The sequence below is a fragment of the Microcebus murinus genome, chromosome 5 (assembly GCF_040939455.1).
Source record: "Microcebus murinus isolate Inina chromosome 5, M.murinus_Inina_mat1.0, whole genome shotgun sequence".
NCBI classification, from domain to species: Eukaryota; Metazoa; Chordata; class Mammalia; order Primates; family Cheirogaleidae; genus Microcebus; species Microcebus murinus.
The window spans coordinates 105,817,725-105,842,998 of NC_134108.1; the positions used below are offsets into that span (position 1 = coordinate 105,817,725).

Sequence of the window (25,274 nt, forward strand, 5' to 3'; positions counted from 1 at the left end):
CCTTCTGCTTCAGCCTCTCAAGTAGCTGGGACTACAGGCATGCGCCACCATGCCCGGCTAATTTTTATATATATTTTTAGTTGTCTAGCTAATTTCTTTCTGTTTTTTAAGTAGAGATGGGGTCTCGCTCTTGTTCAGGCTGGTCTCCAACTCCTGAGCTCAAAGGATCCTCCCACCTCGGCCTCCCAGAGTGTTAGGATTACAGGCGTGAGCCACCGTGCCTGGCCTAGAAACATTTAAATGTTTAGCAACTTCCAAAGCATTTGGTTTTAAGTATGTCTTTTGGTCTTAATTCATAAATCATTCTTTTTTGTTAAGGAAAAACCAGGCCTCTGTTTTACATATACACCTTGGTTCTTTCCTGTAATGAAGTACACAGTATACACATGCTTTATATGATGTGCTTTGGGGACAGCTTTCCTTTTCAGAACCTGCATCTCGTGTCAGCTAACTGGCACCCACAGCGCTGGGGAAATGGAGTGGTTCCTTGGTGACTTCAGATAGCTATCAGAATTAATCTGTAGATGGGAAAAGATTTTCCTTGAAAGGAAGCTATAGGAAACTGCAGAGCAACGCTTGGTATCTGTCATTGTGAGGGGACACTTAGGCCATGATAGAGGCAAGGAAGTGGAGGGTGCTTATTTTGCAAATTAAAATTGTGACCCTCTTTTCTAGCTAAGCAAAAATCAGATTCAATGGGTTTTTAAAAATATTTAACTTGTAAGATCTTTACATTTTGATAAATAAAACCCATCCACTTATGATGCAGGTTTTACTCTTTGTTTTATTCTGGCATTTTCTTACTTTGAAGCACTGGAGAACCAGATACTTTAAGGAAGCAAAAGATGAGAGCCGGAGTTCAGTGTAATCTCTTCCTTTTGAGTGAGAAGTATCCAGTTAACATGGAAAGGAAAATCTTTGTTTTCTGTTGTTTCTTCTGAACCTTGTTTCCTAAAACCAGCAATTGTCTAATTTGTGAGCAGTCTTTCCTATCAGTTTTTAAATATAGAAATTATTTTTCTATAATTTGTCTTTAAATTTTTCATTATTGACCGTACAGAAATGTTACTTGTGGATCGACTGGCCCTTGAGGGATTGTATCTTCAGTTGCAAGTAGCCTGTTTCTTTTAAGTATGGATGGCATGATTATAAGTATGTCAGATTTTTACTTAAGTTATAATGTTCTGAAACACAAACTTGCTATTTAGCTAGACTCAAAGCATAGCTCTTCACTTCCAAGCTTGTGAGCTTGAACAAGTTGGTTGACTAACATTGTGATTATGCCTCAATTTACTCATCTGTAAATGGGCATGGTGATATTGACTACCTCATAAGTTATGAGGATTTAATGAGCTAAAACAGGTAAAGTACCTGGCATACACTAAGTATTCAATAAATGTTAACTACTTTTTTTAATTTGCCATAATTATTATAATTTATTATTATGAACTGTTCAACATTAGCCTGGATATTAAAAGTGTTACAGTTTACCCTAGTCCAAAAAACACCTCGGAGACTGGATTACTCACAGTCTCCACCAACTGCTGTGGAATTCCTGTTGTCATAGGATTCCAGTGTCCTAGGGCTTGAATCGTTTACACAAAAGTTGTATCTTGCTGAATGAGTTTGAGGACTCTCTGGGAGAAGTCTTGGAATAGAAAATATTCATCTCTTCTCAAGAAATACATGGCCTTGTCTTATTCATCCAACTATTTGGTTTAGGTTTTCTCTAGTCTGATATGTTGGTATTTTCCATTTTATCCTGTTAGACATGCTAAAAAGGAGTAAGGTTAAAGGATTTGCTCTAGGTTAGCTGGGTTTGGTATAGTAGAACTAGGCACAAAACCAGTTTGACTGCTATTTGTGGATGTGATTTATTACATAAAGCCCCCCATAGCTAATGCAACATGTGCCATATCACATTAGCTGCCAAGGTCAGGCAAGGAATAGTGCAGTTTTCTATCTCCTGGATTGAATTGCTTAACTGTTAATTCTAAACAATTTATCATAAATATTTAAAGCAAATAACCAATTCTACTTAATCATAAAGCACAACTCTTATTACTTTGAAAGCATTTGCATGGAAAATTACACATCACTTTAATGTATTTTCTGTCTGTTTTTGTGTCCATATAGAAATAGCAAACCACAGATGCATGATGACATCATCATCACTGAACCACAGAAGGAAGCAAAGGAAATAATTTTGTGAGCTGAGGAGTTAAACTGTTCTCTCCCAGCTTGGCAGTACTTTTCTTAATATTTTTAGGAAGGAGTTCCTGTGTGTAGAGTCAGCTGCAAGATCAAGGACAGTTGACATGCATTCCTGCAAAATGAGCCCCAATTTTAAACATAGTGTCCTCCAAATGTCCCTTGGCACCAATGAATGTGATTTTTTTTTTTTAATGCTACATTAGGTTCTCTAGTTCATCCCACTCAGCTCCATTGCATTTTCTCTAATGTTGTGTCCAATTTTAAATGACTTGAATGATGGGCCTTCCATCTTTTACCTGGCCAGTAACCCCGAGCGCCCAGGATCCTCGAGGCCTCACTCCCTGTGACAGCCGTATTGCAGCAGACCTGAGAAAGGGGTGGCAGAGCTCACAAGGTTTTAATTGCTGCCTAATAGGCTATAGCAACCTGAACATTTTATTAAGAGAGCATTTAAAATTAGCATTATTATTCCAGAAGATGCTTTCACACTGCAGTGAAAATCATGCTGAGAGAATGTCTGATATGTAACCTAATTTCACCATTTTCTTAATTTCTTCCCATTACTGCTAGTAATATACCTCTCAAGCCATTTTATATTCTTCTCTTTGTACTTCTCTGATTACATAAATAATTTTATCTCTTCCCTTTATATTTTTCCCAGAGTATTTGTGATAAGCATAATCCTGTGAATAGAATTAGAATGTATTACATGCATATGCTTCAGAGTTAGAATAACTTTTAAAGAAGCAGAGACTGATGAATCCCATGGAAGTAGGCAATATACACCTTCTCAGGACAATAATCAGGATAGTTTTTTCCCCCCTTCATTTTTCTCTTAGATCCTTCCGTTCTGTCATTTCTGGGCTACTCTCCTATTACTGAGACTCCATGAGTGAAAGGCAGATTTCAATAATATCATCCTTCTAGAGAGAAATTTTTATTTCTCCTCAGTGATGATATTTGAGCAACTCTGCCATCATTCCATGGTTATTTAATTCTATTGTATTTATAAGCAATTCTCCAACCTGCTGACGGTTGTCACTTAGAAACCTTACTGGTGATATTTCTTTCTTCTGCTATATTCATCAAATCCTGCTGCCTCATTTCTGCCACTGTACATTGTGATATAATCCCACTAGAATATGGCTACCTTGCAGAAAGGGTTTTTGAACAAAAGAAACAATGTCTAATTAAAATTTATATGTACCAAGCCCTAAGCATCAAGTTTCATATTCTGTATACCACTGGGAAAATTATTTGTCCTTTGTTCTTTGGGAGCAATTTATACTTTTCTAAGAAATAATTTCACGTAAATATTATTTACTATGACTAATCTTAACAATCTTTTAAAATGTTTGTATTCTTAAATGCAGTTCTTATAATGATTACCATTTGTTTATCCACATTGATTCACTCCTTTAGTATTTGAGTGCATTCCAATGGACACTGTACTGGGTTCTTTGAAAAAGAAGATGAACAAGGAATGGTGTCTGCTTTCAGAAAGATCACAGTCCAGTAGGGGAGGCTAAGAAGAGGACACTTAACTCTTACACAGTGTGAGGCATGCTACAATAGAAGTTATATGAGCACTGATAAGGGAGAAATTAATGCTTCTTAGGATGAATCAGTACTTGTGGGAGATTGCATAAAGATGTGCCATTTGATCTGGGCTTTCCAGAAGTTAAGGTTCACTAAGGGAGCAAGCAGAGAAAGGCACGCCCAGGAGTAAGGCAAACCAAATGAGTAAGGCAAAGATACCTGAAATACCTTTGGGGATGACCCCTGATTCAAACATAGGGCCTATAATAGAAGTAGCTAACAATAGATCACTCCATTTTTTACAGCTTAAATTTTAAAGCATAATATATAATCCTCCAATTTTATGTCTCTTGTAAATTGGTAGCATTACCAGTTGTCTATGGTATTTGTCAAAGGATTTTTTAAAATTTTATTTATTTATTTGTTTTAGGGACAGGGTCTTGCTGTGTCACCCAGGCTGGAGTACAATGGAGTGATCTTAGCCCACTGCAGCCTTGAACTCCTGGGTGCAAGGGATCCTCCCATGTAACTAGGACTATAGACACAACTACAAAACATGACTAATTTATTTTTTAAAAAAAATATTTTTTTTGTAGAGATGGAGTCTCACTATGATAACTCCTGGCCTCAAGCAATCCTCCCTCCTCAGCCTCCCAAAGCACTAGGATTACAGGTGTGAGCCCTGTGCTCTGCCTATCAAAGAATTTTTCTCTTTTTGAAAGATAGGATCTTGTGTGATTTCACTAGTAAATTTTTTTCTTTTTATCTAACATGTATAATTTTGCTAGCCCTCCAATGATAACAGAGACCCAATAGTTCATTCTGTTGAGAATTAGGAAAGACCAAATGATTAAAATCAACAGATTATGCCACAACCCCCAATTCTCAATCATCTCTCCCCACCTAAGAACCTCTTGAGTCAATATTTTGAACACCCTCCCTAGGAACTTGCTCATAAATTGAAAAATTGGCTAGTTTGATTTTTCTCCCTCCTTTCCTTCCTCCTCTTTCCTGCTAATGAGTGGTGAAATGGCCTAATGACTAGGGCCAGAGGGAGAGGATAGCAGAGCAGAGAGCCTGAATAACCCACACACTGAATTACAGCCCCTGCATAATTGAGTTTTCTTTGGCTTCCTTCTTTCCAGAATTCAGCATTTGACAGTTATTGAGGTATGCACTGTTTCTCCAGGCACTAAGACGAGCTGTGTCTTCCGTTTCTGCCTCGATCATTTTATTCAACTCCGTGGGCTAGTTGGCTTGTGCTTCTGACAGGGACTCCATAAAATAGGCTGGGAGAACTCAGAATGACACAGTTCGTTTTTCTGCCTAGAGTCAAACACAGAATGGCCTTTTCATGCCCTTGTCTTGTTAGATGGTCCATGATACAGGCTGAAGAGCGTCTGTGTGGCAGGAGCGGCCCTGGAAGATAAGGAAGGTGCTGAGTGGATTATGAATGCAGCCCAGCTTCGCACAGGTCCCAGGATGGGAAGTGGCTGTTGGTAGTAGGATGAACAGTTCTCCAGGTTTACTGGGGAGTGCGAGTGGTTTCCTGAAATGTGAAACTTTCAGTGCTAAACCCGGAGCAGTCCCAGGCAAACCTGGATGGTTAGCCATCCATTGTGTTTAACTTAACTTTTTTTAGCTTAACAAAAAGGTCACACTGAGCTGAAATCATTTCCTATTGTCTTTAAATCCTATCTGACTCATTGACCAACCCAGGAGGGCAAAAATCTGAGAATTTCCCCAGCCTCCCTGAAATAAGCAATAAAATGGAATGGGCCCTTGTTGAAAGCTTTCGTCATACTCACCTGCTTCTTGCTCTCCACTCCTCTGATTTAGATCCCTTGGCTGCCCTGTTCCCCACGCCTCTGAGCTATTTCTTTGTTCTTCCTCCCCCTCCTTTTGCTGCTGCTGCAATAACTCCAAGGATTAAAGAGGATGTACAGTATGTACTTTCTCCTGCTTTGGCAATCGCTTCTCATGGCGCTGCCTAGATGCAGCTGGCTGGGCTGGGGCATTAGGAAGCCTCCAGGGGACTCACAGCTGAATCTATCAGGTCCCCTGCAGCAGCTGTTATCTGAAGCAACTGGGTTATGCCAATAGCAGCAAAGGAAGGTTGTGGTGCGGGAGTGCAGGAAGAACACCAAACAATCCTGTTTCTGCTCCAGAGGGTCTAAATCACCCCATCTGCACGTGGAACATGGTGATTATTCTGGAGAAAGTGGGAAGGGGAGGAGATGGTGTTTTTCCACAGTTATCAAGATAAACAGAGCGGCCAATGCTGTCTGCGCAGCTGTTTCAGTGTGACGATGAGCTGAATTATTTTATTTTTACTCAGTGGGAATTAACACCTCCTCCCCTTCTTTTAGAGGGAGGGGGAGAGAGAGACTGCACCTAACAAAATCAGTTGATGTCTTGAATCTTTCTGCAGGATGGTAATAATTTATGGAATTGTCTGGACATATCCTTGTTTGGACATTTAATTAGTGGAAAAAAAACTAATCCAGAAAATAAAATAGCTAAGTAATTAGAGACAACCATTTGAGGAGGTACAGCAACAGAGTGAAATGTGATTTCAGGACAAGAGGCATAAAGAGTCATAGCCCTGAGACTAAAGGTGGAGAAGGAAATAGGAGAAATGCTTATTATCTCCTGTATCATTGTCCTAAGTACCAAAGTTAGTGGTTTTACTGTTGTGGCTATAGTATCTTGGAAGGCCCAAGATCTCAGACTTTGTGAGTCCAGCAAAGATCCCAGCTTGAACCTTTATCTTTACATGAATAACCAAAGGGATGGATATTCTTGTGAAATATAGTGGGATTTTTTTGTTTGTTTTTGGGTTTTTTTTTGAGACAGAGTCTCACTTTGTTGCCCAGGCTAGAGTGCCTAGTGTCAGCCTAGCTCACAACAACCTCAAACTCCTGGGCTCAAGCAATCCTTCTGCCTCAGCCTCCCAAGCAGCTGGGACTACAGGCATGTGCCACCATGCTTGGCTAATTTTTTCTATATATTTTTAGTTGACCAATTAATTTCTTTCTATTTTTAGTAGAGATGGGGTCTTGCTCTTGCTTAGGCTGGTTTTGAACTCCTGACTTTGAGCGATCTGCCCATCTCAGGCTCCCAGAGTGTTAGGATTACAGGTGTGAGCCACCACGCCTGGCCAAGATATAGTGGTTTTGGATAATGATGGCAGATTCTTACTCTCTTTAGAACACAAAACCTCACTAAAATGATAGTAAAAGGATTTTCTTTACTATCAAGGATAAAGAAAATGGGAAGAGGAGGCAAAAACATAGAAGAGAAAGCTGTAAAGTGGATAAACAAATGGTAAATGATTTAACAGGCCCAAGAAAACTAAATCCTACGCTACTGAATACTTAAATACTTAGGAATTAAAGGCACAAGTCATCTCTGAAGTGGTGGTGAATGAGGTGGGTAGAAAGGGCTAAAGTGAGGAGGATGTTTAACGAGGTGTTTATGAAACAATGCAAAGCTCTAGATCCTCTTCACTTCATAGAACTTTGTTTCTCTCCCACTTTCAAGGCAAACAGGAAATTTATTTTCTGATGAGGGTAAAATGAAGCATCCCTAAACCAAAAGAGATACTATGCACAGTTGAGAAAGGTCATATAGGAGGATTAAGTGGTCATACATTGAGACCCCACCTCTCAGTGATACCTCCACACATGTACACACACTCTCCACACACACAGACAAACACTTCTGCACTCCTTCACCACTGGGCTTCTAGAACTCTGGAAGTCAGGCCCACATCTTCCATGTAGGGTTACCTTCCTAGATAATCTGACCACTCCAAGAGGGAAGAGCTAAAATTCTAAAAGTGGAGTTTTCTTGACAGTTGACCATTTAGGTAACCCTAAAGTGAATGTAAAAGTCTATAAGCTTTACTGTATTCTCAGAATATCCCATTGTATTTCTAGTTTCCTTCCTGACAAACTTCTTGACAACCAGACATCTGAGGAAACTAATATGAAACATAAAGACCAAAATAAACAGGGAAAAAAACTATATAGGGAGATGAAAACTTAAAAATCAAACAAACAGAAAATACATTGTTATCTTCAGAAAGATTAGAGTACATATGCCAACCCTAGACTAAGAAGTATCCATGAAAAAGGAACATTTAGAGAATAAGTAGTATAGTTAGAAATTAAAACATTAAAGCCGAATTGGAAAACTCAGTAGACAGCAGATGATAAAGTTTAGGGTAGAACAAGATGACAAAAAAGATGACAAGTAGAGAAAGTTAAAAGTACAAGTCAAGATAAGGAGGTCCAATATCCAAAACTAAGAGTTTCATACAGAAAAATAAGAAAAAATGCAGGAGAAGAAATTATTAATAATAACAATAATTTAAGAAAATTTACCAAAACTGAAATATATGGGTCTCCAGATTGCAAGGGCCTTCTTAGTGCCAGTGGAAGAAAATAAACCCACACCAAGGCACATCATCATGAAATTTCACAATACTAAGGATATAGAGAAAATCTATTAATGTATGCTTCTAGAGCGACATATTATTTTTAAAAAAGGAAAAGGGGAAAGAGAAATCAGGTAAGATATCATAATGACTTCTCAATAGCAAAACTAGAAGATTGACAGGCAGTAGGACAGTACATGCAAAGTTCTGAAAGAAAACTATTTTCAACCTAGGCCACACACAGTGGCTCACTCCTGTAATCCTAACACTTTGGGAGGCTGTGGCAGGAGGATCCCTTGAGCTCAGAAGTTTGAGACCAACCTGAGCAAGAGCAAGACCCCATCTCTACTAAAATAGAAAAATTAGCTGGGTGTGGTGGCGCATGCCTGTAGTCCTAGCTATTCAGGAGCCTGAGGCAAGAGGATCACTTGAGCCCAAGAGTTTGAGGTTGCTGTGAGCTTCATTGACGCCACTGCATTCCACTTAGTGTAACAGAGTGAGACACTGTCTCAAAAACAAAAAACAAAACACAACCTATTTTCAACCTAAGATTCTATACCCAGCCCAACCATTCAGATTTGAAGGTAAACTAAAGATAATACTCAAAGTCTTAAAATTTTTATCATCTAGAAACTACTTCTCAGGAAGCTATTGGTAGATGTACTCCATCAAAATGAGAGTAGATCAAGAAAGAAGAAAGTGTGAGATGCAATGCAGGCTATTTAACACAGGAGAGAGATGAAACGAATCCCTAGAATAATGCTGAAGGCAGATCCCAGGAGGACAGCTTGCATAAGGCTTAGAGGGCAACTTGACTTAACTGAGACTGGAAGACTTCTAGGAAGTTTAAAGACTGAAACTAGGAACACTTCTTCAAGAAGAAATTGCTACACACATCTGTTGTGTCAGAACACCTTAGGAGTGTAGTCAATTAAGGGAGAGTTGGAAGAACGAGGTAAATTACTGTTGAGCCTCATACAAAACTAAGCAAAACAAAATCAAGACTATTTTTATTGCTAGCAGGGAAAAATGTGTGGAAAAGTACTCCATGTATTAGTTGTAAATAACATTTACATAATCATAATATAAACACTGAATATTAATCCAACCAAAATTATAATCTAAATTGGGGGGATGGGAAAAGGTGCATGTGGAGAGGGGAAGGCTAAATCCTCATCTTCTATAGCAGTAGCTTGGTAGAAAAGCCTAAAATCGAAGATCAAGAAGTAGCATTACAAGCATGTTAATTATAGGTGTGAGAAAATTCTGAAATAATAAATTAAAATAGGTAAAAATGGTTGCCCCTGGGGTAGGAAAGAAATGGAACATGGAAGGAGTATTTTTCATAATAAACTTTATAGGCTGCTTGGCTTTTAAAGCTCTCTGTGTGTTTTGTGTGTATAACTTTATTTTAAAAGTATAAAAGAAGAAAAAGAAATAGTTAAGCCAGCTTTTGTTTTGTTTTGTCTTGTTTTCATGAAGGGTCCAAGAACCATAGCAGTAGCAATGACTATTAGTAACATAATAGATCTTTCTTGCTTATAAAAAAAAAATCCTCTCTCACAAAGTATACATTTTACTTTATGTTCATTCACTTGTAAGTTTTTCTTTTCTTGAATTTCTGAAACCAGTGTGAGGATTGACATTTTTTTTTTTTTTCTGATCACTGGCTTAGCACTAATGCTGTACCAGTAAAGCCTAGGTCATGAATGGTTGAACTCTCAAGAAGCTTTGGGAGGGAGGGGGAAAAAATCCTTGCCAAACTATTCCATCTCCCACCTGTTTGTTAATCCACCAGAAATACAGATTGGAGACAGGCTTCAAAACTGAACTTCAGCCGGGCGCGGTGGCTCACGCCTGTAATCCTAGCACTCTGGGAGGCCGAGGCGGGCGGATTGCTCGAGGTCGGGAGTTCGAAACCAGCCTGAGCAAGACCCCGTCTCTACTAAAAAAAAAAAAATAGAAAGAAATTAATTGACCAACTAAAAGTATATATACAAAAAATTAGCCGGGCATAGTGGCGCATGCCTGTAGTCCCAGCTACTCGGGAGGCTGAGGCAGGAGGATCGCTTGAGCCCAGGAGTTTGAGGTTGCTGTGAGCTAGGTTGACGCCATGGCACTCACTCTAGCCTGGGCAACAAAAGTGAGACTCTGTCTCAAAAAAAAACAAAAAAAAACTGAACTTCAGCAGTGCATAGGACTTGTAATACATAAAATATGCATATGGAGAAATGTCTTTTAAAATGATTGGGCAGACTGTTAGGTTTGAATGTGTCCCATGTCTGCTCAGCTCCTACTATAAGTAGCAGACTCTATAGACCACCAAATAGTGCCACTTGGAGCAGCTTGCTATTTTGGTTTCTCTTTCGCTTGTACTGAAAGTTCTAGCACCTTGACCAATTTTAGCAGCAAAATCTCTTTTATCAGTAGTGCTGAAATTAGTAATCCTTTATGCTGTTTGGAAACTTGAGTACAGTGAAATCAGTCATGTACTTCCAGCTATAACAATCCCTGAAATAGTGTATTATACATATCTGTACCAGTTTTGGCACTTAGGACAAAAATACTTGTGTGTGTCTCTTCTCTCTCTCTCCCTCCCTTCCTCCTTCATCTGTAATTGTTTGCATTGCTTTTGGTATTGTATTAATCTTGGTGGTGAGCATTTTTCTCAAGTTTTCTGTTGTATTATTTTTATTTACTTTGACTATTCTGCTTCTTGCTAATAGCTTTGTACATAATTACACTGATGCTTGCATTGCATCCGAAGTAAATCTCTAGATTTTTAAATTAATATTTCTGATCCATTCCAAGGGGGAAAGGAGGTTCCTAAAATCTTTGGTGAGTATTGAAGCAGTCTTGGGATAGCAGGTGGCATATGTAGGACTTTATGGTTTGGGCTTGTTTTGTCCAAATATATTCCAGTTAGTACTCTGAGAAGCTGTTACCTGGAATACAGATTTTTATGCATGGGTTGTAAGGAACACAGAGGCTTCAAGGGACAAATGTTCTATCGAGCTTCGAAATCTCTAGCCTGAAGATGAGCCTATATTATCATATAACTCTAGATATATAATATATGGCAATATATATTATATATTGCTATTATATATATGAACCTATATTACAATTGGTTGTATGAATGTGTGGGGTATGGGTTTTCCATAAAAGGAAATAATGCCTGCAAAGTCTGTACATGCATTGTATTCAGAAGCTGTTAGCTTTTATTTTGATTCCAATGCTAGTTTCTTAGGAGGCTAGAGTGAAGATTTGTGATTTCCTCACTCCCTGTGCTCTCTTTATTACTCTCTTGGTTTTCACACTTAGTTCTCGCTTCTGTTTTTCAGACCATCTTCAGCAATTCCTATCTTATTTTTCAAGGTATACAATGTTTACATTCTTAGAAGGATTCTTAGATTTTTCTTTGGGGAAGCTAATTCTTTCTCCTTCTATTGCCTCTCTTCCTCTTCTATTTAATCCTCTACTCTAAAAGGAAAAACAAAAGAAAAAATTTTCCTCCAACCCTTAAAATTTTAAGTTATAATAAATGGCATATACCCACCGTAGTCTTAGGTTATAAAAAAGAGAAACTTCCGTTACTCACCATGATCTTAAAGCAGGCATGTTACAGGCCTTAGTCGCCAAATGCGTTCTTACAGATTCATGGGGAAACTAACAAATTTAATTTTCTTCTGCTTTTTCTCTAGTGCACAATTCCATTAGATTCATTTGTCTGCATTCGTGGAATTGTGTAGCCTATTGGATAACCCGAAAAAGATAATGTAGCCATTTTAAAGATAAAACTAGTGAAATTCTCTCCCCTGCCCCCAGCATATAGGGCTAGAGGAAAAGTTAATGAAAAAATGCAAATGTTGAACTTTAGGTAATTTAGTTCTATTTCTTAAAATATACTTTGTGTTGGTTTCAAATGTTTTATTGAGTAATAAAATTGGTTAGAGTTATTCCCACGTGGGAATTTGTTCACATTAGCACTTAACAGAGACAGAAGAAGGCATTGGTTTATTCATATTCATTTTCTCTCTGTCTCTCTTCCTGTCACCCTCTACCTCCTCCCTACCCCCTTCTCCTTCCTTCCCTCTCTCTCTTAGTCATTTTTCATTTTATATACTCCACCTCTCATTTTCTGTCTCTATAATCCCTTGAAAATTACAATCTGAAAAAAACCAGAAAGATAAAAAGAAAACTAAACCATGAAATAAGCAAGATATTTCTTCCCATGAAATTCAAATCAGTTCTTCTTTCCAAATGCTAAGAAGCCTACTTAATTAGATTTTTGCTATATCCTACTAAATAGCTGTAATAGGTGTACTATGTCTGTATGTCAGACTCATTTACATTATAGCCATGTTCTTAGAGCTAGTTGTGCCTTCCCATTTGACTCTTCTTTTACTCCAGAAGGTAGAGGTTTTATAACTATTTATCTTTCTAATTTAGCAACCTTGTCTATAAAGTTTTGTGCTTTAAATAGATCATCTACCAATTTATTTGTCATTTATCTCCTTCCTATAAATGTAAGTTTCATGGGGAAGGGATTTTACCTGTATTCTTCAGTCCCTCACGTCAGCACCCAGCGACAATAGCTAGCACATAGTAAGTTCTCAGTTAATGTTTGTCGGATGAGCAGTAATCACTGGGAGTGGGGGGCGGAGAGGGAGTTACTTCTCCTTTAACTATGTTTGTATTATTTTGGTCTTTGAAGCAAGAGTAGTTCCCAGGGAGGACTTTTAAAGTATATATTTTGCTAAATTCAGTGTTTTAAGGTTAAGCTACCATATATGAATATGTAATAAGCTCTTATGTTTGTCTCCCTACCTCTACTACCAGTGTGGAGCCTGAGACAGAGAGGAATTGAGGAACTTACCCAGTTTGTTTGCCTAATGCATTATGAATCTCTGACTGGCACCCAGGTCTTTCTTTTGACTCAGTTCTTTAAGTCATACAGTTTGATATGATCAAGCTTGTGTCCTTTCTAGCCCATTCCTCATAGGGCTTAGCATAATTTCTTGTACTTAGTAAGTATCTATTAAATCTTGACTAATAGCAGATTTTCCCGGTATACCTGTAAAGGCTACTGACTGGTAAATGTACAACCAGGAAATTTAAATGAATTAAATAAATTTTAGATCTTACATTATTTTCATATGATTTATATAATATTATAATTAAGTTTTTTCTGTGATATCAATTCCAAGTATAATTTCATAAATTGAAGGCATATTATGGCAAATTTTAGGTTCTGTATATTTCAGGGCCAGAAAAACCCTACTGTTCAAAATTCACTTTTCCACCAAATAAAAAACAATTAAATATTTACCTCTAATGTTGGAGTGACTTTCTATTTTGGGGTTATAATGTATTAGTTATACATAATCCATGGGTCATAATGTATTAGTAATTATTTATTTCCCCCTATCATATCCCTTTTATATAATGATTCTATGTAGCATCAGTTTTCTCTGAAAAACAATACGACTTAGTGTTTTGTTTGCCCTTCAGGTTGAATAGTGTGGAGGTGCTGGAACATGATTACTCCCTCTGCAGGGCCAATGGTCAGAAAGCATCAGGGCTGCTCTCTGAGACACTAACCTCTGCTCAGGCTAACTCTGCACACAGTGTTTAACCTTTCGATAATCCTTCCTCTCCCAAATAAGCAAATGCTGCTGGGGCCCTTTGCTGAAGTCAGGAGAGGAGAATCTGTAGCTCCATAGATCAGCCAGAGGGAAGGTTTTCCAAGAGTAACAAATCTTTTCTGTTGCAACATGCTTTTTCTAGAAGCTTTTTGTTATTCTGGCAGTAAACTTGTTTTCCACTTGCTGCCTTAGCAACAAGACCTGAAGTTACTTCCCCTCCAATCTGTAGTTTGATTAGAAGAGCACTGACATTATACTCACAACTAGAAGAAAATTTTATATTGAGGAAACCCACAGACGTTACCTGAACCTTGGGTTAGAGAATTATTCATGTCCATTCTTAGTATCTCCTGGAAGGGAAAGGTCAAATAGGAAATCTTGGAAATGGTGACTCCAAACTCTGGGTCATCCCAAATTTCTAGTAAATGATGTAGCTAAAGGTTTTGTTAGGTGACTACCTCTGGCCACAGCCAAGAACAGTTTTGTCAGAGTTCTTCATGGCCACTTGGAGAAAGAGCGTAAATGTCAAGGATCTCTTCTTGTGTACCAGTTTTAGGCTAACTCTAGTTTCCAAGATTCTTTGTTTAACCTAAGAATATAAAGTTCAGTTTGAGAATAAAACTTAGTTTACCAAAGAATAGAATTCTGATGGGTTTTGGCTTTAGTTGATCCCTTGAGAGCTCATTTAAGTATTTTTTACCAAATTCAATTTTATCTTGGAATGGAATGCTCTCAGCGCAGAAGTCAGGTGATGACATAACTGAGGCAGAGGTGAAGGGTTAACTATACCATAAGTGGGCTCATGGTATACCAGGACTGAAGACTAGAGAATACCAAGGGTTTAAAGAATTAAAGAAAACAAGTTGCTGTTTTTCTGTATTTTCTTTAGTATGTTAAAGGTGTATGTGACTTAGAAATTAAATCTGTTAGCCATCCTGATAAGAAATGATGGAAAGATAGATTAAGAATAAGCATTTGTACCTTCCCAGAGCAGGCAGGGAATCCAATGAAATCTCCAAAGCAAAATGCTATTTTACTGTAAGGAAATGCTATTTTTCTTAATAAATTAAAACTCCTAACTTCCAGTGTTTATACAAAAAAGAAACTCTTCAGTGGGTATGGCTAGTTGGAGCACATGGCCCTCACCCTGGGTTTCACATTCTCTGCCAAGGAGGGCAGCTTGACGGGGAGGAAGGACTTGAAATTTTAAACCCAAATATGGGCAAAAGGTTCTTCCCTTGCTTCCTCATGCATAGGTAAGACAGATCAAGAAATTTTTATTTTTTATATTTTTATTTTTTGAGACAGTCTCTCTCTTTGTTGCCCAGGCTAGAGTGAGTGCCCTGGCGTCAGCCTGGCTCACAGCAACCTCAATCTCCTGGGCTCCTGAGGCGATCCTCCTGCCTCAGCCTCCCAAGTAGCTGGGACTACAGGTGTGCGCCACCATGCCCGGCTAATTTTTTCTATGTATATTAGTTGGCCAATTAATTTCTTCCTATTTATAGTAGAGACGGGGTCTTGCTATTGCTCAGGCTGGTTTCGAACTCCTGACCTGGAGCAATCTGCCCGCCTTGGCCTCCCAGAGTGCTAGAATTACAGGTGTAAGCCACCGCACCTGGCCAAGAACTTTTTAAATAGAGGATCAAAGCAGGAATACCACAGAGCCAGGTAATCTACATTCTGAATGTAGCTTGCTTTCTGTGGCCCATGGTACCCATCCTGAGGTACCCTAAGAGGAAAGAGGAGTCCTTGCCTATGTTTTTGGAGTCTGCTCCCCGACCTGCCTCCTTGTGGATGCACCCTTTTAACATCCATAGTCAGTAAGACAGTAGACCCCCTTATCCTCAGGGGATACGTTCCAAGCCCCTGTGGATGCCTAAAACTGTGGATAGTACCAGCCCCTATATATACTGTGGTTTTTCCTATACATAATACCCACGATAAAGTTTAATTTATAAATTAGGCCCAGTAAGAGATTAACAACAATAACTCACAACAAAATAGGGCAATTATAACAATGTACTTTAAGACAAATTATGTGAATGTAGTGTCTGTCTCTCTCTGTCCCTCTCTGTCTCTCACAGTATCTTATTATACTGTGCCACTGGTAACTTAAACCATGGAGAGCGAAACCTTGGATAGAGGGGCACTGTTATACTCTCCCTGAAACCAGCATTCTTGAAGTCCAAGCCAAGAAATTCTGCATCCAGCAGTCTACCCCTTGAATTACTATTTAATGATATCCTACTCTGCCAAGGATTGTATTAGATATTTTAAATACTTATCTCATTTAAATACCCTGTAAAATTTGTGTTATTGACCTCATTTTATAGAGGAGGAAACTAAGGTTCAAAAAGGTTTAACACATCTTTTTCCTAAGTGACACATGTAATTAAGTGATTGGGCTGGGCTATAAACCTGATTCTCCTGGACTGTAAAGTCCACATCGTTTCAAAACTCTGTAATACCTTTCAGTTTTAGAGTGCTGTCCTAGGAGGGTTTAGGTTTTCTTTTATTAAAGAAGAGAGAATCTCATTCGCCTATAATCCTATAGCTCCTAGAAGCTTCTGTATTGAAACATCCTGTTCTGAACGGTGTTCAGTATCCAGTCTTTGTCAGCCACTTGAAGACAGCTAACATAGGGAAGGGAGGAGAATATTGGAAACAGACTCTTACACTGGGGCTCGTGTGGGCAGCATTCATCCTCATCAGAAATGGCCAATCTGTTGCTTATCTGCCTTCCTCGGCACTGTGTAAGTTTTAATTATCTTCCAACTGTCTGAGCTGCTGTTGAGGACCTCTGTGAGAACAAAGGATATATATTACATTTTTCAGCAGTTCTCTTCTCTGCACACTGATGAATTCACTTGCTGCCACTGCCCTTATTATCAGGTTAAATCAGAGTCTGACTGTGCACTGGAGAGATGGTGCTGAAAAGGAAAAAAAAAAAAATCTTAAACTTTACCTGTTATTTAAGATTTCCTATAACTGAGAAAATGTGGTATCTACTTCACCTGTTTAGGTGTTATGACCCAGAACCAAGTTTTGCTTTGTTTTTCCAAAGAAGTAAAAAGAGAGAGAGGACTATCTCTCGTCCCTATTCTCTGGATTTTCAATAACTTGGGTAGTGATAACTTCTCTTTTACCTTTGGGCTGCTCCATGGCGAGCCCCTGTAAAGAAATTCGCTCATGATCAGGGATGGTCCCTGCACGGCCTCCTCCCCTCCAGTCATTGCTCATGGGTCAGGGCCCTCTTTCCCCTGAGCCCCTAGCGCCTTTGGATTCTGTGCCCCAGCTGCTGTTATCAGTTGCTGGTGTTGGGCTGTTAGTCAAAGCCTATTTGCCATGTCTAGATCTTTAGCATGGGGAAGAAGTGCAGGATATTTACAGTTTGCTTGGGGAAAAGAAGCATGGCTTCTTTCTTTTGATGTTACTGTTTTTTAAAATGTGTATTTGAGTAAGGACTTTATGCCATTTTTGTAAATTATGCTGTAATTTTATAGAGACTTAGTATGGTAGAACTAGAATAATTAAACTTGTTATGAGCATTACATATAACAGGCTAATCAAAAATTGTGATGTAAAGTGGTGAATTGCTAATTTGACCTCAGGATTATGTAGCAGAGATAACATTATCTTCATTTATATAGAATTTTTTATCTGGAGGCATCTCTCAGTGCTTTTCCAACCATACATATTATTTTGTTTATTATCACAAACACTATCATTAAGGCTGTAAAATGTATTCCAGTACAACTTTTTATTTTCAGTTGCTTATAACTGGGGGATGAGGGAGGGAAAGCTTGCATATTTTCTCCCATTCCTGATATTTACACTGGGTAAAATTTAGGAAATGACTGTTACCTAACCTTGGAAAACCTGGTTCTATGTACTGTTTTAAAAAGAAAGAAAAGGAGAGAAGGAACATTATTGCATCCCCTTAGGTCAGCCTGGACTATATTAACCTTAAGAATCGCCAGTGGGGAAAGGCCCTGTTAGTCACTTCCTTGCTCTTTTGTGCACATTAGGAGAGCTGTGTCTCCTCTGGTAGAGACCTGACCTAGAGAATAGGAAAATGGTCTGATCAAATTCCACCAAACCACATCCCCTCTATTCCCTCCAAGGTTGCAGACAGCAGCACTCAGGCTGTCACGGCCGTGCACGGTTGAAAATGCTATGCCGGTTGAGTTCCTGTGGGTTTAAAGATATGGACAAAATTAGATTCCAACCAAGGTGCCTGGTTTAACACACCCCTTCCCTTCCATAGAGTGCCAGGGAGATTGTCACTGCCAACAGTAAAGAACAATACAATCTGTACTACCATTAAGAACTTACTTTAAATGAATCTACCCACCCACCCAAACCCAGTAAAGTCAGCACCTTCTCTCTGCCTTGAGGGCTCAAGAGATTAGGGCCAACCTGCTGCTTCACCAGAGGGCTCTGGTTTTTGTAGCAGTTGCCCTGATTCTTAGCACAGGAAGAGTGGAGTCTCCTTGCCATGGGTGTGAGCACGCTGAACAGCCAGTCCAGGAGATAGCTTTAATATTGGTTATGAAGATGAGTGATCAGCTCGTGTCAAGGAGCAGATGGCTAAATGAGGTACTCAGGGAATGCCATGAGATTCAGGCTTGAAGAAACAGGAGAGAAAATAGCCCATGATATAAAAACCCCAAATATAGTCTCCTTAATGTGAATTTCCTAAATCAGCATTTACATTATACAGTTAACTTGGAGTGATGAGAAATGTAAGGAAATTACCGAATTAGTGAACACCAATTAACTCAGAACTAAAATTATATCATCTAAATTGAAGGTTGTTTTACACAGCAGAGGGGAGGATATTACTAAAACCTTGCCCAGTCTGTCATAGCCTAATTGAAATCTGTTCATCTAATATACCCTATCCTTCAGAGTGCATAGTTCATGATTTGGAAGAGCATTATCAGTTAATCTAGTTATTTTCCTGGTTCTTCCTTTGAATTCTGTAAGACAGTATGTGGCACATTCCCCATGGAATTGTGTGATGCTCAAAAGAGTGAGTTTGTCTGTTCATTAACCTGTGAACTGTCAGGTCCCTTTGGAGAGTGAAGAGAGCAAGTTGCTCCGAGGTTAGTGCTGGTTTGTTGGAGATGAAGCCTCCAGGGAGGGCGAACAGGCCAGGATGCTCAAGGCCTGCCCTGTGAAACTCTGCACTGTGTGCAGATGCCAGATTCGTGTGGCCAGGAGGGAGGCTGCAGAGCAGGCTGGGCCCTCTCTGCAGATCACTTCCTCTGGTCAGGAGCAGGCTTCCCAGCAGTGAAGTGGGGGGGGAGGGCTGGCGTAAGTATATAAGGTTAACTTCCTAACAAGTTTTTAGGAGCAATATTAAAATAAGAAACTGTGAGTAGTTTTCAGTAGTTTCTGGGATTTTTCCTTTTAGAAAAGAAAGCAATATTGATTTCATGCATTTGTTTGCAGTGGATGAAATGTTCCGTTGAGTCAGAAAGCATTTGCTTTTGCCTGTATTTGTGTACTTGTGCACAGGCACTTTCCTAACCATTCAGCGAGGGTAGAAGCTGTTTGGTACTCTCCAGTGTAAATATCTTAGGGACATATAATTGAACTGACATTCAAGGGTTCAACTGAACAGTACCTAGTTTGATTTCTAAGTAAACCAAATCTAAGTTTTATTTAATACTTAATTCTCTAGGAAGTGACATCTCCCTAATTTTACTGTAATTCTTCCAGGCTCAGTTGGAGCTTCCCTAAGGAGCAGGTGCAGGGTCTGAAGTCAAGTACAAAGTCTCCTTTAGTCCATATCCTCATACACTGTATGTTTAAATGTATCTTATTTTTTATCCTTGGATTGGTTGTATGGAAGCTTATTTTCAACAAATTTTCTTTTCTTTTTACCCTCAGGTATATTCGAATCGTTGGGACTCACAACACAGTGAACAAGATTTTTCACATTGTGGCTTTTGAATGTATGTTTACAAATAAAACCTTCACTCTCGAGAAGGGACTGATAGGTAAGTATTGCAATTACATTTTTGAATATATACTTAGATATTTTATCTTCAAATATTTTGTTTTTCCATTAATTCATCTTAATCAGCTCTAAGGACTTTGGTTGATTCAAATGCCTTATGGCTGAGGTGACATAGGGGATGGCTTACATTTTTAGAAGTAGTCAAAATAATAATTTCAGAAAACTTTAAAAATGAATATAAGTGTTATACTGGTAGTTAGGAATTGCAGATATTTTAGTGATTCAATCACACTTGCTAGGTAGGGAATGCTTATGATAGTCAGGCAAAGCCTTTCCTACAAAGAGTTTTTCTATATTTAATGGTAGGTGAGTTCAGGTAGGAAGTCTATATAACATTGATCAGATATTCATACTTTCCAAGGCTATGCAGGTATTTTGGGCTTTGATTTGATATGAATGGTGTGCTCACCTGGGGGAGTTTTTTCTTTTCTTGGATGTATGAATCCATATTTGTCCAGTGTAGCCAAATTTACCTCAAGAAAGTGCCTCCAGATAATTTAAATGGAATGACTGAATTATCTTTGCAAAATTTAGGTTATTGGGTAGAGAAATACCGTGTGACTGATCTTTGGAAAGGGTATTTCTAATTTTGGTTTAGTTGGTTGTTTGATTTCTGTTGTGTTTTGATTTTGTTTCAGGTAATATTTAGTCTGGCCACTGTGTACAGTCCTTCCCCGGTCTTGACAGTCTGGATATCATGAGTGGCTTTTCCCATCTAGACTGATTGTTCTGCCTCTCTTTTCCCATGCCCATGGGTTTTTATTCATTTCCTGTGAAGATCATAGTTAGACCAATTTGATCCTTGAATTTGTACCATTACTGCAGCTTCTTTGAGAAGGGACTGTGCATATTCAGGTGTGGGGGATAAGCTGCCCCTGCCTTGTATTACCTAAAATAGAATTCTGTGCCTTTGCAAAGGAACTCATGTTTCCTCTCCTTCTCAATTTCTGTCCATACTGGGACACATGTTCATACTGACGTATCTCCTACAAATGTGGTTATAACTATAATGGGAGAGATGAGTTTGCTAATTCTTTGAAAAGTCATAGCCTAAATGTTCCTAACACCTATTGTGTCTCAAACATAATCCTTTATTTAGGGAAATTTAGGAGAGTAATATTAATAAAGTAGCAGGAGTGGAAATTTTCCAATGTATAGAGAGCTTTTAGAGCTCAACTAAAATGATTATTTTGATTTTAATTTTGATATGGATATAATTTTAATATTAAATATAAAGGTTAATAATTTTGTGACTTTAATTTGAAAGTAAACATTTTTTGAAGCATTATCTAATATTATGGTCTTTTAATTCTGTAGGGTGTATGGAATTATGGTATGGAGGGTAGTGGGAAGGGCACATTTTTCACCTGAGTTCTTCTGTAGACTGTAGGCCTCATTGTGTATGTGATTGTGTAGTTAAGAGAGTCCTCAGTGAAAAGGATCTAAGACCCTTCAGATTCACAAGATGGGTAGCATCTGGCTACTCACTTCAGCCCCATGCACTTCAATTTTGAACATGCTGCATAGAAGGTGCCATGTACATAAATTAGTTCCCCTTTCTTTCCGGAGGAACAACAGGTTTGTGGACACTGTAATTATCAAAGAAACAGGCCTATCTGGCGTGAAAGCCTGTTAAAGAATGAGACTGAGGATCGGTTGTAGCGAGGGATGCTGATGTTGGTCTGCATGTTTTGTCCAAACTGAGCTAGTCAGCATTGTCAGAAGCTGTAATAGTCTCAGACGTGTCAGGAGACGAAAGAAGATTACAGAGATATAAGAAGTGTTTTTGGAGTCTGGTCACACACTTTTCTTCAAGCTTTTTTCTGTGATGCTCACTGCAAAGACCACTGCAATCATCTGCCTGTCTGTCATTGTCCCTCAAATGGGAGCAGTGGTGCAGGTAGGCAGATGTGCACATGCACCTGCCAGCACATGGCCTGTAGAGGGATCTCCCCTGGCCCTCCTTGGGACTGTCTTCACAGCTTAAAGCTGCCCCACGCTGGGCAGTGGTGTGAGTGGTGAGGGAGTTCATGAGTATCTCATCCCATGCCTGATATTGCAGTTCTGTTTACTGTGCTGTTTAAAACAGTAATGGTCAGCTTTCCATGTTGATTATTTCAGGCACAATTTAGGAGCACATAGGCCTTGGCTAGCCACTCCATGGGGACCTTTTAGAAAGGAGTGGTCCTCTAGCCAGGACACTGATAAGTTGAATCACCTGAAGTTATTTTTAAATTCTAGATGCATACTTCTTACTCCTTCCTATGTCCTGTGAAATGTGCAGTCCTCTCTTGAGAACCACTGATATAAACTCTAGATTTTCATAGGAAAAAGGAAAGTAAAACTAAAATAATGTCATCTTGAGTCTCAAGCCTACTTTTATGTTTCTAGATTCAGAACCTCTTTCGTTCACAGTTCCTGGTCTTCCTTTCCCAGTTCAGGCTCTTCTTATTATTCCTTTATAGGCCTTAAAAATGACTTTAAAAATATTTGAATTTTTTTAAATCAAATTTTAGTATTATTGTGTAGAGACATACCATGGTGAATGTACCTGATCTCGTCTGACCTTGGAAGCTAAGCAGGGTTGGGTGTGATCAGTGCATGGATGGGAGATTATTAATGTTGTTACTTAAAATGTATAATAATGCCAGGAAATAACATAAATAAAAATAACCACATTAACAATATGAAATTCTAGTCTTCTTTAACTATCAAAAGATTTCTTTCCCATTTTTTATTTATTTTGTAGAGTATCATTTGATCTTTTGGGTAGATGCCCAGTAGTGGAATTGCTGGATCAAATAGTAGATCTACTTGTATCGCTTTAAGGTGTCTCTATATTGCTGTCCACAGAGGTTGAACTAGTTTGCAGTTCCACCAGTAGCGTAGGAGTGTTCCTATCTCTCCACATCCACTCTAACATTTATTGTTTGGTGACTTTTTGATAAAGGCCATTCTTACTGGAGATAATTGATATCTCATTGCAGTTTTGATTTGCATTTCTCTGATGATTAGAGATGTTGAGCATTTTTTCATCAATACATGAGTGAATTAATAAAATGTGGTATATGTATACCATGGAGTACTATTCAGCTTTAAGAAACAATGGTGATATAGCACCTCTTATATTTTCCTGGATAGAGCAAGTATCTCAAGAATGGAAAAATAAGCATCACATGTACTCACCAGCAAATTGGTATTAATGGATCAACACCTAAGTGGACATATAGGAAAAACATTTATCGGGTGTCGGGCGGGTGGGAGGGGGGAAGAGGGGATGAGTATATACACACATAATGAGTAAGATGTGCAACATTTGGGGGATGGTCACGCTTGAAGCTCTGACTTGAGGGGGGAGGGGTGGCATGAGCAATATACGTAACCTTAACCTTTGTACCCCCATAATATGCTGAAATAAAAAATAAAGACATTAATTAATTTGAAAAAAAAGTTTCTTTCCCATTTTTGACAACAGCACATCCGTCCTCATGTTCCTTCATTTGCACAGATTCATGGGGATGTAAATTCCTCCAGGTTCATATATCCATGGGAAGGGCCCTAGCTCAATCATATTGCCCAGAGCTGGCCCCTTTTCCCATCCTTGCTGCTGCTCCCATAGCCCCTTCTCATTTGGTGGCTGTGTCTAGATCTTGCTGGGATGTATTCTCCTTTGGGAGAGCCAGCCTGTGATGACTGTCTCTTCTCTGTTAGGAGGCATTTATAGGAAATCCTAACCTGTCTTACCAATGAAGCATGGAAGAAACAATTAGAAGAGTTGTGACCACTATTTTGTAAATCCCAAAGAATGTGTTTGTTTTACCTCTGCAATCCAGTCTGTGATATATACATAGCATTTGCCAAGTCCTTCTACTTTTTCATAATGATTTCCAAATCTTCCTTTTCATTTAATTTTGTATTTAAATTCACTTTTTTTATTGTTCTACTAGTTATCCAAGTAGAGAGAATGGTTCCTATCACCTGGCTTTAAAGAACTAGCAATTCATAGCTTACCTAGTTTTATCTGTATGTGATTTATCAGATTATTTTGATGTCAGTCTCAGACGTTTTATCATTTCATCCATAAATACTTCATTATCTCTAAAACTAAGGCCTTCTTTTTGTAGCCATAATCATAATACCATTATAGTACTCCACGGTTGAACAGTAATTCCTTAAGGGTATTAAATATCCAGTCAGTCTTCATATTTCCCTAATTGCTTCAAAGTCTGTAGTGAGAATATGTGTTTTTATAGGTTGTTTAAATCAGAATGCCGATAAGGTCCATATTATGCAAATAGCTGTTGTGATTCTTAAATCTCTTTAAATCTGTAGTTTCACTTCCATTCACTTGTCTGTCTCTATCTTTCTCTCTCCGCCCCCCCACACCGCCTCTTCCCCCCGCCCCCCCCCCCCGCCCCCATCTAATTATAATTCATTTGTTCAAGAAGCTAGGTTTTTGTCCTTTAGAGTTTCTAACAGCCTGGGTTTGGGTCATTGAATCCTCATGGTAATGTTTAGCTTGTTTATCCATTGCATTTCTTGTAACTTGGTAGATAGAGGCTTAATCAAATTAAACTATTATTTTTTGTAATGACACTCCCCAGGTATTGTTATATGTTATCTCTCAAGAAGCTTAGAAAATCTCTGGTTGTCTCTCTCTTTTAGATGTTCACATCCATTGATGATAATTTCCTAGATCCACTATTTCATAATTTTGGATTGCAAAGTGGTTATATTCTAATTCTGCCATTCCTTCTGCATTTAGTTGCAGAAAGAGAAAATTTTCCTCAACAGTCATTTGGCAATCCTGAGAGGCAATTTGTCCAAGAAAAGAAGAATAAATGTTACAATCTTTCCTTTTATTGACCAGTTTTCAAACTGAAGAGGTGATTCTCTAGCATCCTCCAAAAGTAACCAATAAGATTTGTTTCTGGAGTGTTTTTAGGGACAGGTGATTATATTTTCAATTTATAGGATTAAAACATTTGACATTTTTAAATCACTTGCAGTTATTATTAATTATATTCAAGTTGTCCCATCTTTAGCCTCTTCAAATTGGTTCTTGAATTCTTTTGACATGACTTCAGTGGTCTTCAATAGTACCAGGTTTATTTTGTACATTTCCTGCCTTTGATCTGGAATCAGCCATTTCTTCAATAAGCCTTGGTTCTGTTAAGTGGGAAATGAACTAGGGAAAATATATATGACATATAAATTATTTATTTATAAATATATATGACATATAAATTATTTATATGTCATATATATTTAACATATAATATATAACATATATAACATATAACATATAATAATTTATATATGACATATAAATCATTTATTTATATGTCATATATATTTAACAGATAAAATATATAATGAATGTATGCTGATACTTCTAATTCGA

General features: G+C 38.3%; 1 protein-coding gene across 1 annotated transcript in view; it reads left to right on the forward strand.

The window, feature by feature from the left end:
* Window positions 1-25,274, forward strand: part of BTBD9 (BTB domain containing 9) — a 390,983-nt gene that overhangs the window by 233,350 nt on the left and 132,359 nt on the right. Inside the window, exon 7 of the mRNA XM_012746790.3 lies at window positions 19,741-19,850. Coding sequence (XP_012602244.1) covers window positions 19,741-19,850 — 110 coding nt within the window. The remainder of the gene's footprint in view (window positions 1-19,740; window positions 19,851-25,274) is intronic.